Raw genomic sequence first — 17,616 nt, forward strand, 5'->3', positions numbered from 1 at the left:
CATGTTTTTGGACCAAAAATAAACCTCACTTTGCACTTTTGGGGCAGGGAAGGAGGGGGCTGGAAGGGGAGGGAAGAAAAAAACACAAAAAGCACAATGAAAATAAACTGCATTTTTCATCTGAAGGAATGGCATCCTCTCCTTCCCATCTCTCTGCTTTCTGGAATGTTTTCTATTAATATGAGCATTTTTTTCTGCCCAGCTGTTTCCTCCCACTGTAATTTCCCACATAACCTTTTTGCAGGTGTGGAATCTTTATACCAGCCAGAAATTGCTTTCTTCCTGGCTGACAAAAACCACTTTCAGAGTGCAAAGCTTTCACCCTTTCAAAGACACCTATAGCACTAAAGGGCATGGACTCCAAAGTGTTGACAGTCAGACCCCCACAGCCCCTGCCAGCTCTCAGCAGCAGAATGCATTGTGCTATGAAAATGATGAATGATCTCCAGTGGGGTGATCGTGTGTTATTTTGACAGCCAGAAGATGGGAGCTGTACTGGGTGTATATATTCCTCCAGAGAGGCAACAAAACAAGGTGGTTCAGTCCTGCTTCCCAGGTCACATCCTACATCAGTGAGCTGCTGAAAGCGATTGCTGCGGGCAGCCGCTTTACTGTCCCTCCCTCATCACTGCTCCAAACTGTAAATCTCTCCCGAGGAGAATGCATTACCTGCTCTCTCTTCCAGGCTCCCCCTGTCTGTTAGGGGATGGCTGCTCTGTAAGTGGGGGTTCCTGAGGGCCCGTGCTGCTGCCCCACCTGTCCTTTCGCACAGAGAGATCAAAATAGAAAGGCTCATAGGAGGAATGAACAGTCTCACCTTGGCTTCTGTTAAAAAAAAAGGAAACAAAAGCTTAGGAGGGGGAGGCATTAGATTGGATACCATGGACTGATACCAGCACCAGGAGAAAGCAGTCATTTTACCTTACATTCAGAAACCCAATTTTCTGTGGCATATAAATCAAAGGAATAAAATCTGCTGTAGGCAATAACTGTCATTTATTCCCATAGTTGTACCTTGAAAAATCCCCAAAATTTGTTTTGGGAGCAGGAAGCCCCAGTGTGCTGTACAAGAGGACATTCAAGTGCTCCTTTCAGACAAGTGGCACACAAATCCCTGAGCCAGTGAGGCACATGTCACAGCACAGCCTCCCCCATGCGTGTCTGACTGTAGTTAAACTTCCTCTTTGATCGTAACACTGATTTTTCAGACAGGCTCATGGACTATGGCACAAAATCCAGTCCTGGCTGCATGGAGAGCTGGGTGAGTTTCAATTTTGCAAGCATGGGTTGTGCCTGTACCCCCCCTTCCATAAACTGAGCCCACACTGGCAGACTAAAGATCAGCTGTGTCCCCACATCTCATCTAGCTTGCAACCCAAACCCCAGGAAACAACTTTTTTCTTCACCCTTTCCAACTTGTTAGTACAATTTCACTTCAAAACTGCAATTTCACTTTCAGAAACACTTAAAGAAATAAAAAACCTAGAAATGGTTAACAGTAATGCTGCTAAAAAGTGAGAAAAATGCTGTTGCCTACTAAAGAAGGGCTGTGTACACACTCATAGGAAAGAACAGTGGGAAAGTTCAATTATCCATCATCTGCTACATTAGGAAGACCCAGGTAGGGCCATTTCAACCTCCTTTTAGAGCTGTTTATTTAGGAGACTGCAAGGCAGAAGCATGTATTGCATCTGGCTGAAATCAGCACACAGGCTGCAGCTAGCTCATCATCCACTGAGAGTTGGAGCAAGCAGTACATCTGTCCAGCTGACAAAATTCATCACTGAGAAGAGTAAAATGCTCCAGTGCCCACTGCTGGACACGTCCATGTCCTGTGTAAGCACAAGGCACTTGCTGAAAGCCAGCCTGCTGTGCCTAAGCCTACTCTTCTCCCTCTCACAGCTGAAGAAACTGAGGCACAGTCAGTGATTTGTCCCATGTTACAGAACAGATCAATAACAGCACAAGGAATAAAAGCTGATTAATAATTACAGTAACACTGCTGTTCAATGGGTCCTAAATGTCAGCACAAGGAATAAAAAAAACAAAACAAAACCCAAAAATTTAACTAGGTCAAAATAATTTTATTAATAACTCCCAAGAACAAATTGCTACATTTTACTGAGAAAACCACAGCCTTATGTACCAGAGCTGCATACTAAAATGCTGATTATGCAAATTTATCTTATGAACATTTTTAGACAAGAATAAAGGAGGGTTTATTTTCTTTAATTAAAACCAGAATCCTACATAGTTCATTAGCATGGATTCTGAACAAAATTAATATTAATGTAGCCCACCTCTCACAATTCTACCTGCCAGAAATACCAAGGAAATAAAGGTTAGAAAATGGATTCCTGAGCAACTATAAATGCAGCTAGCTAATGTCACTGCAAGGCTGCTGGCGTCTTTGAAAGGTCACAGAGATCAGGAAAACCTTTTTGAGTGGAAAAAGGCAGATAATACTGCCACCTTCAAAAAGGCACAGAAGAAGATCTGGGGAACTGCAGGCTGCTCAGCCCTGCTTCAGTCCCCAGGAATGTTACAGAATAAGTCATTATGGAAGGTGTTCCAGGCACAAGAAATTCCAGGTGATGGGGAGCTATCAGTCAATGCCAATTCACCAAAGGCACATTCTGCCTGACACCAGCTGCCAGGGGAAATGGCTCTGTGGCAGAGTTGACATTCACCTTGACTCCAGCAAGGCTTTCACCTGTGTGTCCCACAGCAGCCTTGCAGCCTGACTAAGGATACAAACTACTGGGTGGATGAAGAACCTCGGGTCCCTTGGGCTCAAAACAGCCTGTGGTTCAAGCTTAACTATCAGGGGGTTACACGTGACATCCCTCAGTCACCAGAACTAGGGAAAAACATGTTGAACCTCGTACTTAACAGATGGGAGCCCAGCCAAGGGTTTGTGCAGCCTGCAGGCCAAACTACAGCTTCCTACTAGAGCGGGGACTGTGAAGAAGACAGACCCAGACTCTCCTCAAACATGCAGTGAAAGGGCAACAGACAACTGCAAGCTGCAACCAGGGAACCAGCCATGAAGAACAAATGCTTGGCCATGGGAGCAGCTAAGTGCTGGAACCAGTACCCAGAGAGGCTGTGGGACCTCCACCACCAGAGATCTCCAGAATTCAGAGTCTTGAACAACTTGGTCTAGCTTTAAAACTGGCACAGTAATTCACAGGGTTAGACTAAATGATCTCAAATAACCTTTCAATCTAAATTTTGATATAATTCTGTGATTCCAATTTCCTATGTAAATACAGGTTTAATCAGTGAAAAGCAACAAGGCACATTCATTCTGATGGGGCTTCAGGATGTTCCACCTGTCAGGTCTCAGACACCATTATGTGCTTCTTCAGCCAAAAACTTCATATACTGTTTCCGAGCAGGAAAATCATCAGCTGGCCTGTTGTATGCAGTCCAGACGGGTTCTCCAACAAACAGCCTCATTGCCTTCACGTAATTCTGACAAAGAACAAGAAGAGACAAATAATTAAAGAGCTCCTTTTCAAGGGATCTTCATTCCAAAGTTAAGGTTTAATCTGCACTTCTGCAGAAATTTTGAAACTCTTTCATGATGGACTGAAAGCTTCACACATTCCAGAAAATTATAGCACTATACTGCTGTTCCTGCCCTCAGCACCTGCAGCGGGAGACTCTGGCACCTGTGCAGTGATACACTGTGTCACTGATCAGTGTCTTAAGTTCAGGCAGAAGCACGGCTTCTCCCTGTTTCAAAGAAACCAGAACCATCCTGTCTTATGCAAACCTTTTGCACTGGATCCACAATACTCAGCATTTAAATCCTATTTACTCAGTTAAATAGCAGCAACCAGAGTACCCAAGATGTTTACACAATGCTTTTGGGGAATACCAGAAGCATCAAAGTCACAGCCATAAAACCTGAATGGGGAGTGGATAAACTACCCAAAAAATAATGCTTACAGGAAGTGAAAAGTCTCCAGATTCCAATAGGAAAAGCGACACCCTCTAATACCAGCTAACCAAAAGTATGCCTGGTACAAGGTACAGCTGTGGCAGCAGAAGATGGGATTTTACATCCTGCAGAAGTGCTCACCATGGGGTGAGTTATGGGGAACTCTCCTCTCCTGTCCACTGTCACAGATTTAAACCCTGCCTATTCTGTAAAACATGGACAGATGACTATCTTACACCCAGGCATTCAGCAATGGTAAAAATAAAGTTAGGTACCAAAAGAACTTAGCTGCAAAATGCCAAGGTCTAGAAGAACCTAAAGATTTAACTTTGAAGATGGTACTTCTGGACTAAACCTCCTGAAGTGAACAAACATTTAAAACTTCTTTGGGATGCAATCATAATCCCATTTTTTTACATGTCTATGTAAAGAAAAAGCCTGAGAATATTAAATGTAGCTTATTTGCTGTGGATCTCAAGATACACAAAGTCAAGTTTTTCACCAAAGAAGCATTTCACACCTTTTTCACACGTATGATAACTGTCATCTGGACAGCTGATACAAAACAAAACTATTCTCTTCACCAGAGATGCAATTTCACCACACAGGAGACAACATGTGCTTCCCCATTTTTCAGGGGTAATGCTGAGGTTAGAAACATTTGTAAAAGCACACAAGAAGAGAAACATAGACCAGGACTAAGTGCCAATCTCACACTCCCACTGACAAAAACATCTTTCCAAGGAGGTCAGCACCTGTGAAGCCAGCATCCAGCTTAGCATCCAGTGGTTGCAAGTAGTGGCTCTGGACCCTTAAATCCTTCTTTCCCTGAAGGTGAACTTAACACTTGCAAAAAATGTCACTGCTGGACACAGATACGTTCTTCCATCCCCACAAAAATACACAATAAGGCAATACAGAATGATCTAGCTACACCTTGTCCACCCCAACTGACAGCTGGGGCAACTATGGGAGGGACAGCCCAAGGCTTGATATGCTACAGATATCACATGGCAATGACTTGCAGCTGAGAAGCTGAATTTGTGACCTGGAGATGAAAGGTTCAGCTGCTGTGAATTATTTAGTATTTTTCATTCTCCTCCTTCATATTTAATATGTTTTGCTAATGAACTGAAAGTCTCAGGGCATGTAGTTACTAATGTCATATATATTCACATGGATTTGTCATCAAAATTTACCGTAATCTACAACAACATACGTTCTCATCCAGTGTAAATCGGTGATATATGCCAGCAGGGAGGGTTATCATATCTCCTTTTTCCATGGAAATCCGAATCCATTTGTCATCCTTGTCTCGAACATCAAAATAGCCAGATCCATCCAAGACATAGCGAATTTCATCATCGAGGTGTAAATGTTCCTCATAAAATGTTTTTATCTAGGAATAGCAAATATTCTGTAAAACTACAGAACATGGGAAAAGCACAAAGAAAATGGTAGAAACACAGAGAAGCTGAGAAAGGCTTTCAAAGGGTAATTGTTTTTTAACTAACAGAGGAGACCAACATGGTTAGATGGCCAAGCCAGCCAGCTAGTCCCTGTATCAGGGCACATCTAAGCAGGCTCCTACATTTCCTTTGCAGGAACTCCTCTGAGAAGAAACAGCAGCTCTAGCTGTACATAATAATTCTTTGAGTAACAGTAATGCTCACACCCATTTGAAAGAGAGATGGGTAAAACTTCCCACTGCAGGATTTGGTCCTCGCACTTGCACAGTTTCATCATTCTATGCTTTTTTTTCCCCCCAACATGTAGCACCAAAACAAAGCCACAGATTATCTCCCCTCTTTTACACTTACGTAGAGCTGAATTAGCTGCACAGGGTACTACTACTGTCTGTGAAAACGCAGTTACTGCCAAACACGGCCCTTCTACAGCAATCTGATGTAAACAGTGTGTCATGCCTGCCCACACATAGTGAGACCCAGCTCCAGGCACTCTCATCCGAGACAGTGGCAGAAACATTCTCTTTTTTCTGGAATGGCAAATTCTTCGTACGTGCACAGAACATAAAACACATTTTACAAGTTCAGTTAACAGAGACCCAAGAGGTTTCGTGCACGGTGAGCAGTGCAGTGCCAGGTACCATCATCACCTGCTCAGGTCGGGATGATATTTAGCCACACTTGTGCAGATGTTCTTGAGCCAGAAGTGATCCAGCACAGGAGGATGGACAAAAGTCCTTATGTCTTGTAATGACTGGCCCATCTTTCTATCAGAACCTACCCAGGCCATCTACCTAATGAGTTACTACCTAATTCACCTTCTCACCAAGACAAAACCACTAGAACACAATGGGCTGAAAACAAACCTGTAAATGGAAATTTAATAAAAATACGAAAGTGTCATTGGGTTGCTGTCCTCAAGGCAGAGCAGCCAGCCAGCAGCACCTGGAGGCTGGGATGAGAAAATTCCATCTAGGAGGCTCACCTGAACAGTGTTAAACTGCTATGAATTTATCAAAGTACAAGCTCCCCAAGGTAAAAAAATCTTCTTATACAAAGAATGTATCCCTCCAATTCCATGGGGTTAACACTCACTTTAAAAAGACACATTATGCAAGCAGCCATTAGGACGTAAAAGCCTTCAAAGCCCAGACCCAGCTGGCAGCCACTTGTGTTCATCCCAGAGAGGCTCTCTGAGGACAGGTCAGCATTGGCAGAACTCTCCTGGTAGGAATCTTAGTTTTGAAATGACAGTGATGGAAATGATCCTCAAAACCTTTGAAGGCAAACTACAGAAGCAAAAGACCTCTGCTATCTTTAAAATAATATCAAAAGTTCTTTTTTAATGCTCAGGACTTCGGTACAGGATGTATTTTAGACGTGGAAGCCTCATCCCTGTGTCCCGCTGGGCTGTGCAGGTATCACACGCTGGCCACACGCTCCAGCGGCAGACGGCGCGGAAACCCGCACTGAAAGCAAAGTTTCGCGTACCTTTTCCTCATAATTTGGAAGCTTGTCTTTATGTATGGTCACTATATCCATCCAAGAATAATTTTCTGCTCTCCGAATCTCTTTCAAGCATGGATCAGTCTCAAAGTTATCAGCATCCAACTAAAAAAATAGGCAGAGGGAAAGAGGAAAAAAAACCAAAAACATTTGGACGCCATTGCTAAAGGCGGAACTCGGCGCACTCGTGGGAATCCCGAGGTGCCGGGGAGTGCCGGGGAGTGCCGGGCTGGGTCGGCCCCCGCGGGAGGAGCGGCCCCAAGGACACGGGGTGCCGGCCCCCGGCTCCCCCCACAGCTGCATGCCCTCTGCGGGCGGCCGGTTCCGGCCCGGCTCCGCACGGCTCAGTCCGGCCCCGCAGCTCCGCCCCGTCCCCTCGGTCCCCCCCTGCCCCCCCGCCGTAGCCCCTCCGTACCCTGCGGTACACCACGCCGAGGCGGCGCAGCTGCTCCAGGCTGACGGCGCGGTTGGGCCGCTGCCGATGCGGCGCTCGCTGGTCTTCCTGGGACTCGTCCATGTACGAGGCCTCCACCATCGCGCCGCCACAGCGCCCGCGGGGCCGGGCTGGTAGCGGGGCCCGCCCCGGCGAGCTCCAGGGCCCGGCAGCGAGCGGGACGGGCCCGCCCCGCGGCCTGGAGCACAGCGTTACAGGGGCGGCATGGGCCGCTCCAAACACGCTGAGCAGGGAGTCGTGTGGACCTTTCGTTTGAGGAAACAGTTCCAGGCCGAGAGCCGAGTCTCCCCGAGAGACCTGGCGCAGCTCCGAGCTTCCCACCCGCAGCTGCCCCCCGGGGTAACCCGAGTGAACGGCCATGGTGTTTGCATCGTGTCGGCCCCCGTTGCAATGCTCTGACAGAACCTACTGGTACGTATCACGCTTAAAGGCCTGCACTGCAACCCCACAATATGTAAAAATAAAAAAGAATTTAGAATAAAAATAAATAAAGTAGTTAGACATGCTTGCACAGGTAACTTGTGTTGTCTCCATCCACGAAGATACATCCTCAGCATCCTCCCCGGGTGTGTCCCCTCCTGCCTCCACACTTCTGTGTCTGCCTGATTCTATATGGCAAATAAACCAACAGCCAGCTAAACACAATATAAGAACAGCCAGACAACTGAAACAATCCCACCTTAGAATTCTTCTTCCTAAAAAGTTTCCTAAAAGTGTCTCAACCACTACTATTCCAATTCTCATAAAAAGGTACCAGATCCCTTTGAGGTACTGCATTTATGGTTAAGCACTATTGGTTATCAAACAAGTATAGAAGAAGCGCTAGAAGTTTTAGAAGGTGTGCTAGAAGCTGTGCTAAGGCACATGGAGGACAAGTAGCTGTTTTGGGACAGCCAGCATTGAATGTCATGGCTGCTAAATGCCAATATTCTCCTCAAGTTGCAGTTCTCTGAAAAGATGACTTAGACATCCACCATCCTCTACAGGCTCTCGAGCCCATTAAGTCCTTTTAAGAAGTACTATTTGCTTTCCATCCTTTAATCAGTCTTAATCCTGTAACCTTCCTCTTGGCTGTCTTCTGCCCTGAATTTCCAGAACAAGAATAAACATTCATGCCAAACTGATATAAAACTCTGTTCCATTAGATTTTCTATTATAATCTACCTATTAGATTAAGATAATCAAGTGGCCTAAATTTAGTATTACATGGTTTTTATGATTTACCCACTACTATCTTACAGGTTTTCCAAAGCTCCTTTTTCAAAAAAAGTACTGATTTCTGTACAGTAAATAGGGTTTGTCTAACAGAATATATAAAATAGGTAAGTTACTAGAAATCTGATCAGGGTGGTGGATCTTTTCCTTGTAGCCAAACTTCTGAAGTAAATAGATAATTGTGTGCATATATACAAAGAAGCAGAGGGGGCCAAGCAGTCCCCTCCTTACCCCTATAGATGAGCTTCAATGTGCAGTTTCAGATGAGAGAAAAAAAATAGAAATCCTCACTGATCTATTAACTACTGGATAGCCAGTTTCCTCCTACTACTACAAGCATGTGACTAAATATGTAAAACTTCATATTCTGCCTCAGGAAACATATTATAATGCATGAGAACTACTAATTAACAAAGTTCTGCAGCTCTAGCCATCTGTATAGAAATATAAACATTTCAGTGACTCCCAGCTTAAGCCCTACTATTCAGTGGTACAAAGGTACTATATATAGACATTGACACAGATAACACAACAAACCTGTTTGCTTTTTTTTCCCTGTATGCTTGTATAGAAAATAAACCCATGTTAATTACTGGTAATTACTCTCCAATTCAAGTGCACATTAGCCATTCCATTAATCTCCTAAGTGACTGAAAAAATAAAGTCAAACACTTGAGATCTGGAAGGTATGGAGAACTTATCTTCCAGTCCCATTTCAGATGAAATGGTCAATTACCACCTCTGGGACAACACTGAAGAGGAACTAACAATGCTAACAAGAACCAGTATGCATAAAAAAACCTACTTAATGGAAACAGGAAGCCAGAGACAGAGTTTGGACATGAATCAGGAAGGGAGAACAGTAAAAACTCATTGTTCAAATTTTTTTGTGACCTGGCTTTTTCTTTGTTCATGCTTCCCTGCAAAATAACATGATAAAAGAAAGCTATTGATGCTGTAGCTGACACTGAGGCGCACACAGGTCAGCGTTAAAAGCCCATCTGTGGAGCAGTTACTGCCAGTACCAGAATGCCAGAGCAGACCAGTGGACATCTGTGTTAGGTCCTACCAAATCAACCAACACCAAAGTCTGTCCCAGCCCCAGTTATTTTGGGCTGCAATATATACCTCTGTACAAAAGAAAAATAATTTATTTCACTGAGAGGAAAATACAGAACACTTTGATTTAAAATTACTTCTTCAGAAACCTGTCTTTAAGATGAATTCTTAAGTATACAAGACAGCTAAAATCACTGACCACAACCCTTCCAATACATGGAGAACAAATACTCAGTATCATAACTAAATATTGTCTCAATTGTAAAACAAATGCAATAGAAGAAATTGTGGGGTTTTCTTTCCCAGAAGTAGGTTTGTATTTAGTGCTCCAGGCCAGAAAGAAATACAGCTCAAAGTTCAACTCCAAAATAATTACAGCAGCTCAAGTTGTTGCTATCATGTTAGGCCTCTTCCTGCCAGTGCAAAAGTCTCTAGTCCCAGAACATCAGCACTTTTGCTTACGAGATCCTTCTCTTGCTAGTCTATCAGCTTCTTCATTTCCTTGGAAGCCAGCATGACCAGGAATATGCATCTGTCAGGACAAAATATAGGAGTGTTAGATGTGGAAGAAACCAGGAAGAAAGCAGATATGTCAAATTTGCTCAAGCAGTGCTCTGTCACTGATAGTACAGGAGCACCTCCTCAGAGGACCTCACCTACTATTTAGCCCTTAGGTTTTCTTCACAGGGATTTTCACTGTCTCCCTCTAAGGAAACTCTTGCCAAACTGTGAAAATCGTCTTTATGGGAATTAGTGAAAAGCATAAGGACCAGCTAACTTATCCTTTAAGAAATGCAGACAACAGCTCCAATTCAAAATTCCCACCTTCCTGCATTCAGTGCTTAAATGGAGTTAATCCTTCCCCAAAAGCTGAAGACCTCTATTCCACTAAAATCCTCAGTAGTTACAGCACTCACTTAGGATACATACATAGGATATTAAAAGATCCTCTAAATTTTCAGATATCCTAATTGTCCATCGATCAATCAAGAACTGAAAAAAACTTTATACTCTAAGCTCATCCTTGCCACAAGTAAGGGTGGAGTAGGAAGGTGAGGAAGAAAATCAAGCTTGTTATTTGACAAGATCTGAGAGGGGACAAACATGAAGTGCGTGTGAAGTGACATACAATTCACATGGCAAGGTTTTGGTATCACGTGGGGGTCCATAGATGTGGACTTTCTGAAAAGACACCAGCAGTGCACCCTACATGAGAGAGAGCCAGATCCAGACAGCTCCAAAAGGGACCTACAGTTTGACACAGCTAAGCCCAAGTAAGTAAGCCCACCAAGTAACTTACCCCCTAAGTAAGCCCACCAGCAAAACTGATGGCTCTTCTGTGGTAACATGTTTAAGAAAGGGTAAAAATGCTACACAATGACCAGAGAAATAAGTGAGAATATGTGAGAGGAACAGCTCTGCAGACACCAAGGTCAGTGCTGAAGGAGGAAGTCCTCCAGGCACCTGAGCAGAGAATCCCCTGCAGTCTGTGGTGCAGAACACTGTCAGTTAGCCTGTCCCCCTTACAGCCCAGGGAGGGCCACATTGGAACAGATTCGCCTGCAGCCCATGGTGGACTCTGTATGCATACACTCCTGAAATAAAATTCTTCACACCTTTTTTAAGAGATTCAGGTTTAAGAACTGTGCATAAAGGATTATCTTTTAATTATCTAAAATATTCTAAGTAACAGTTGAACTTAGTTGATCTTAAAATTTTTACACTTTCTCCTCAATAGAAAACAGGAATCACTATAGAAAATCCAGTCAGCCTGTAAATTGCAGTCATCAGCTCTGTAACACAGAACAACATGAATACCTGCAATAGATTCCCATCAAAAAATTGCACATTAAATATCTACATGATCCTGTTTTCTACAGAGTGCAGACAGAAGCTGAGTAAACATGCCATTAACAGCTGCAAAGTCAATTGTACACATTTTCCCAAAACAGCAGTCTTATACTATTATTGAGCTAAAATTTAAGAGGTGAAGGAATATATTCCCTAACGTGTTAAGTACTTATATTAGAGGTTACAGAAAAAACACATCTTACCAGAAATACCTGTAAAGAAGTTGGTTTACTTCTTTACCAGAGAGCAAAGCAATTTTAAAATTGTTCTTTTAAAGACCTTCTTATACCAATTTTTCTTAGAAGAAACACAGTTAAGGCACAGAAAAGTAGAGTTAGCTTATTTGGGGTTACACACACTCAGTTTTCTCAGTTTAAAGACACTCATGTGATTGAGTTACTCCAACAAACCAGCATCCTAAAGAGTTTTGAAAAGCAAATACAGAAACTCAGCTATGACACAAAACCAGTTAAATTCTAAGGTTAGATTTCCAGGAACAGAAATTGCATCTACTAACAGCACTAATAAACTAAAAGTAACTACTGCAGACATTTTCTAAGCAGTAATATGAAACAGAAAACATACAAATACTCATTTAAATAAATGAAATACTGGTTCCAAGAATCTAGGTTATGTTTCTAATTTGCCTTAAACACAACAAGCGGCTTCTCTGTATTTGCAGTTTTGCTTGAGGATGTACAATATTATGCTCTACAAAAGTCTTACTTATGATCGCACTTTTAAGTTTCTACCAGAAACATGTTAAAGATGTCATTAAAAATAAGGAACTTACCCACTGAATTTCTATGTCTTTTGCTAGATTATCAAGTCTTTCAAAATCTTCTTTATTTATTACACTTCCTCCTGAACTTGTTCTCCAACCATTTGTTTTCCAGTTGTCAACCCAGCTCGTAATACCTGTGCAAAGTAGAGTATCACCATGAGAGTGCTATTAAAGAAGCCAGCAAGGATCAAGATGGAGCCAACAGCCTTTTAATAAGACATTCATTACCTCTGTACAAAGTCTCAGGTAAAAACACCAAAAACAAAAGAAAATTATTGTTTGGTTCTCTACTGCTGTCTTTCAGGATTGTATTTTTTCATAATTACCCAGCCATGCTTTTGCAAACAGATGTTTAATTTAAAGACTATAGTCTAACATATGCATTGTACACAAATTCTCATTAACTTCAATAAACTGAAGCTAAGGATTTGCTTGAGGATACAGTAAACAAAGCCTACTATTTGCCAGAGAATTTTCTATATTACTCCTTAAGTAAGGATCTTTTTTTTTTTAATATCTTTGCTGGTGTGGACAATGTAAGACATCCTTACTGCTTTCATGACCTGAACCAAATAGGAAATCTCCAATCTTGCACACAAAACCTTCTAAAAACCAAATTCTATTCATTTGTATTTAACTATAAGACTCCTGCTCTGGAATTTTTAAATAGTAACTCCTAGACACATCTACAAAATAACTTTGGTTTAACAAGAATGGAACCTGCACCTCAGTGACGCAAAATGAAACTGCAAGCAAAACCACAGAGACTAAGACAAAAACAAAAACAGCAACATAGAATTTTCAACCTTAAGTTGCACTAAGTTTTTGTTTAATGTGATTTCAAAAAAACCCCACCAAATCAAATCTCCAAAGTGATCTGGAAACAACAAAAACATGTACTGTCTTTGTAAAATGTAGGAAAAAACCCAGAAAAAAATACTTATGCAGTTCCAGATTATCAAAGGAACAAAATCTGAAAATCTTGAGGAAAGAGGAAGAAGTTTTTTTCAGAAATTAAGTCCTATTGGCTGCTTCATATGGTATTTATAGAGAATAAAATTAAGTTTTCCAGGTCTTTGAATACATACTCTGAGCACATATCTGGCTAGTCTTCCAGTGTAGGCTAAAAGCCTGGAAGCAAGAGAACTTGAATGCATTTCACAGGTGTGTGTGCTAAAGACAGCCTCTCCAATACAAGCAAAACAACAAAAACCCTACAGGTTACCACACCAACTTCCATGTAGTTTCCCGAGTACAGCCTTAACAGCCTATACATGAAAGGCCTTTTTTCTAAGTTTTGTGTCACACTGAACACGTCAAGACACAAAACCTGTTATTTCTGTCAGCATTTACTCTAACAGACACTTTGACTCTACTTCTATTTCACGCAGTTAGCAGGCAATGTCTGATACTCCAAAGTTTTCACCCAAGCAGTCATGAGTGATAAGTTATGCACGGTCTTCCTTACATTCCTCTTTCCAGGACTCAGAATGTTCTGTGAGTCTTAATGTAATGAAAAAGCATGCAGTGTCTTTAAGGATCAGGAAAATTACAATTGTTAACTTACCATTAATTGTAAATTTGCTATCAGTGTAGATTATTAACTTCTTGATGTTTTGACTCTTGGCTTGCTCTATTGCTTTGCAGGCTGCCTTAAGAACATTTCAAAACAACCACAGTTCAGAAAGGATTTTGACCACATGGAATTAAAATACCAACAAAGTACCTGATGCTAACACAGAACTACAGACTATTACTGTAACCTCTCCACCAATGGTTATCAACATGTTTTAGAGTAGAGGATCCCAAAATTGTGTATTGCAGATAATAACTTTATGATTCAGGCAGAAAGACAGGGACTTAAGTTTCAATGGCAAACAAAACCTCATAACATTCTGATATTGAACTCTCTGCTGAAAAAGTAGCTCTCTGACCTGCTTTCTAACTATCAAAACCTCTAACAGCACCAAGGCATTTTTTCCAAAACTCTGAGGAGGAAGAATTCGTATCTGCTCCAACAGTCTGGAAGCCTTAATAGGTTTGGTTTGGTTTTGGTTTCTTTGTGCTCTGAAATATAACAAGGAGAAGTGGTTGGGTGTGGATGTAGAACTGAAAAGCTCTTTAGTGACAAGTTTGACCACTGGCACACCAACACCACCTCCAAAATGAACCTTGTAGTTTCAGTTCAGCTCATCTCCAAACATGGAGTGTGGGATAGCTGCAATATCATAATTAAGAGGAGACAAGACTAAATCAGCTGTTGCCAACAGAAGTTAGTTAGGAGCCTAGAATTGTTTTTTATATTTATCTAAGGGTTATAATACTCTGGTCCTGCATCATAAGAAGCTAACTCTCCTCTTAACCAATACTCAGCAGCCCTCACTCTAAGGTCAGAAACATACACATTAAAAATGCAAGAAAATCTACACAGATTTGAAAGCCAGAGTTTCCTAATGTAGGGCTTTTTAAATACCTGTGTTTGGTGACATCTGGGAATTCTCAAGGTGAATTACCTAGTTCAAAGCCAGTAAAGTCTAATAAAACTTTGTTTGAAGTCATAACTCTGAATATTTTGCCTACTTCCCTTAGAGCTCCATACTGGTTTCTGGAAACCAGAGTTGAAATAGGCATGAAAGTGCAGCTGCAGTCTAACATGGAGATGCATTTCAGGACATTTGCTACTTACATGGATTTCTGCTCTTTGATTAGTCTGCCGTCCAGGAAGTCTTTCACTGGTATTTCTGTATGCAAAGAACAAATAATAGATTAGTCATCCCAAGTATTGAGAATAGTGTATAATGGCTACACGTTAAAAGAAATAAAGACAAGAGTGGGGGTTTTTTTATAAAAAAGGATGAATGGATATTCTAGCTTTAGCTTTCCCCTGCATAGAGCAACCTACACATCTGGACCTGACATCAATGTGACATTACATTTATCATATTCTGTGCACACACACTTCTATTTTAATTCTATTTTGCCACATTACTTGAATACTAGCTTCAGCCCCCTAAAACATTATTACCAGTTGATTTTTCCCAGAGAGGCTGCTTTCTTTGTTCTTCTCAGTATCTCCTGACTCAGTCTCCTAACACTGTCATTATAAGTCTCAAGAACAGAGCTTCATATTAAAAGAAGGCTGGTATTGTAAATCACAAAAAAAACAAACAGAACATATTAATGAAAAAAAAAAAACAACCAACATTGAGCTACTTACAAAGGGTGGCCTGGTCCCCAGTAGACACCTATTCCAGCACGTGCCCTGTTACGTCCATTACCAGTGCAACAACCATCTGTATAAACAACTGCAAAGTCACCTACAAAAAAATTACCAAAATCAAAGTTGAAGCACTTCTCCAAAAACACTGACTATTTAAGATAGAATAAATGTTTGCCAGTATATTCATCCCCAAAACTTCCCTCCCCAGAGCCCTTCCAAATGGTAACTGCAGAAGCCATGTGAATTAGCAGCACAGAACACCACAGGTCCTACTGCAGCTAGACACCCTCACTGCTACCAAACCAGTCAGCCTCAAGAACTTCTTCCCCAAGTCCCATACTTCTCACTACAGTTCATATCTTCCTCAAAACTTCCCAGCTAGATCCAAACATTTAAATATAGTCTGTAGCCCAGACACTCCAAAAAAAATCACAGCTTTAACAACATGATTAAACTATCTATTCATATCAGTTAAGACTGATCAAAATCACACTGAAAGACAATGTAAACAAATAGATCATGGTTCATACTTTCATTTCAAAAAGACGTAACGGACCTGATGCTCCCATAAACAAACCTCCCTAAAAGCTTTCTAGTAGTTACACTTGTTGCTTGTCAGAAAATAAACAAATGGAAGTAATTAAAGGAATGATTAAAGACCTCACCCATATATGAAAACTTATCTTCTTTGACTGTTAGTGTTGGGCACACTGAGTGTACTTCATCATGTTTTACACGCTTTGCAATCTGCTGTTCATGTGTAGACTGTTCATATGGCCTTTTACATGTACCGCAACAAACGGTATTTAATTCTGGTTCCTCTCTCTGGCTACTTTCTTGTGTTACAGCTGGAAGTCCAAATGTTTCTTAAAAAAAAAAAAAAAGGAAGTTCAGCAAAATCAAATTTTATTTGAAGACATATATTTGAAGACATGCTTCTAAAGACAGCAGTTGTAGGCAGCTATTAACGTTAGTCCGTTATGCAGCACCACCCAAAAATTATTATCGAGAAAAAAAAAAAATACACCACTCATTCTTCATTCTAAATAAAACGGAAAACGAAACAGACATACAAGGTCCCTCACAGCTTAACACGGACATGGAACAAGTAACGCTCTCCAAACACCCACAGAAGCACTTTCACTGCACTGGCACAACCATCGCCCTGCCCGGAGGCCATCGCCACGGCGCTGCGCCAGCGGCAAGGAACGAGCAGGGGCTGGTGCCCGCGTTTCGGCAGCAGCCGCAGCTCTGGCACAGCCCCCGTGCGTGCCCCGAACCCCGGCGAGATGCTCGCCCGCCCTCCTTCTCCTTCTCCCTCCCTACCTGCGGGCTCGGATTGTTGCGGCCCCGGGAGGCCGGCGCGCACGAAGGTCCAGGCGTCCTTCTCGCTGGCGAATTTCTTGAAACTAGCGGAGGGGAACTTGTTCACTTGCTCCTGGCACTCCGCCCTGCAACAGAGCGGGCAGCGGTGAGGCCGGACCGGACGGGCTCCCCGCTCCACCACATCCCTTACTCACCAGGTGCGGAAAACGCCAGTCCGCCGGCCCTTGCGCACCGCGTAGAACATGGAGCCGCTCCTGGGGACGAAACAGGAGTGGCTGAGCACGGCCACAAGCCAGCGCAGCATCGCGCGTCCCCGCCGCCATCAGCGCCCCCACCCCTCACCCACCCCGGCACCGCCGCGCCTGCGCGGCCGCCGCGCTCACGGCAGCGCCGAGGCCTCCTACGGGCCGCCAGAGAGGCCAAACTACCAGAAAATCCCACCGCGCCGGGTTTTGTGTGGCTTGGCTTTTTTAGTTGGTTGGTTTTGTTCCCTCCCCCCACTAATAATAGTATTTTAAAAACCTAAATCAGCTGTTGTTTGCGGCGTGGGGGATGGGGTGTGTGAGGTCGCAGCACAAACCAGGTCGTTCTGGAAGCCCCATTTGCTGAAAGGCAAAGGAGACCTCTCAGGTGCGTTGGCGTGTTTAGCACGTCCAAGAGGCTGGAGCTGAACAAGGTCGGTAATTGTTTCTCATCGTGCTGTCCAGGCGCCAGGTGCATGTGTTCCAGGTGAGCCCCGTGTAGAGGTGGTCTCTGGAGTGAGGAGAAACACCTTCAGGAAATCGC

At 42.8% G+C, this 17,616-nt stretch overlaps 2 protein-coding genes across 2 annotated transcripts; both read right to left on the reverse strand.

The window, feature by feature from the left end:
* Positions 1-2,063: 2,063 nt before the first annotated feature.
* On the reverse strand, positions 2,064-7,504 carry ADI1 (acireductone dioxygenase 1). The gene is made up of 4 exons (XM_015621159.3): positions 7,337-7,504; positions 6,907-7,026; positions 5,169-5,348; positions 2,064-3,477 (listed from the first exon to the last, which is right to left on the reverse strand). The coding sequence occupies exons 1-4, from the start codon at positions 7,454-7,456 to the stop codon at positions 3,346-3,348; spliced, it is 552 nt and encodes a 183-aa protein (XP_015476645.1). The 5' UTR covers positions 7,457-7,504; the 3' UTR covers positions 2,064-3,345.
* A 2,213-nt stretch (positions 7,505-9,717) lies between these two features.
* On the reverse strand, positions 9,718-17,178 carry RNASEH1 (ribonuclease H1). Its single transcript, XM_015621157.2, has 8 exons — positions 17,025-17,178; positions 16,831-16,955; positions 16,170-16,370; positions 15,502-15,601; positions 14,971-15,025; positions 13,852-13,936; positions 12,294-12,418; positions 9,718-10,181 (listed from the first exon to the last, which is right to left on the reverse strand). The coding sequence occupies exons 1-8, from the start codon at positions 17,132-17,134 to the stop codon at positions 10,095-10,097; spliced, it is 888 nt and encodes a 295-aa protein (XP_015476643.1). The 5' UTR covers positions 17,135-17,178; the 3' UTR covers positions 9,718-10,094.
* Between the last annotated feature and the right edge of the window lie 438 nt (positions 17,179-17,616).

This window comes from Parus major, chromosome 3 (genome assembly GCF_001522545.3).
Source record: "Parus major isolate Abel chromosome 3, Parus_major1.1, whole genome shotgun sequence".
Classification (NCBI taxonomy): domain Eukaryota; kingdom Metazoa; phylum Chordata; class Aves; order Passeriformes; family Paridae; genus Parus; species Parus major.

What these genes read in the sequence shown, in the direction of transcription:
- ADI1 (XM_015621159.3), bottom strand. Translation starts at nt 7,456, where the DNA reads ATGGTGGAGGCCTCGTACATGGACGAGTCCCAGGAAGACCAGCGAGCG. An exon ending in TCGGCGTGGTGTACCGCAGG is followed by an intron (nt 7,027 to 7,336) that starts GTACGGAGGGGC and finishes CTATTTTTTTAG; the next exon opens with TTGGATGCTGATAACTTTGA. An exon ending in TTCCAAATTATGAGGAAAAG is followed by an intron (nt 5,349 to 6,906) that starts GTACGCGAAACT and finishes TGCTATTCCTAG; the next exon opens with ATAAAAACATTTTATGAGGA.
- RNASEH1 (XM_015621157.2), bottom strand. Translation starts at nt 17,134, where the DNA reads ATGCTGCGCTGGCTTGTGGCCGTGCTCAGCCACTCCTGTTTCGTCCCC. An exon ending in ATCAAAGAGCAGAAATCCAT is followed by an intron (nt 13,937 to 14,970) that starts GTAAGTAGCAAA and finishes AATGTTCTTAAG; the next exon opens with GCAGCCTGCAAAGCAATAGA. An exon ending in AAGACATAGAAATTCAGTGG is followed by an intron (nt 10,182 to 12,293) that starts GTAAGTTCCTTA and finishes TTGTCCTGACAG; the next exon opens with ATGCATATTCCTGGTCATGC.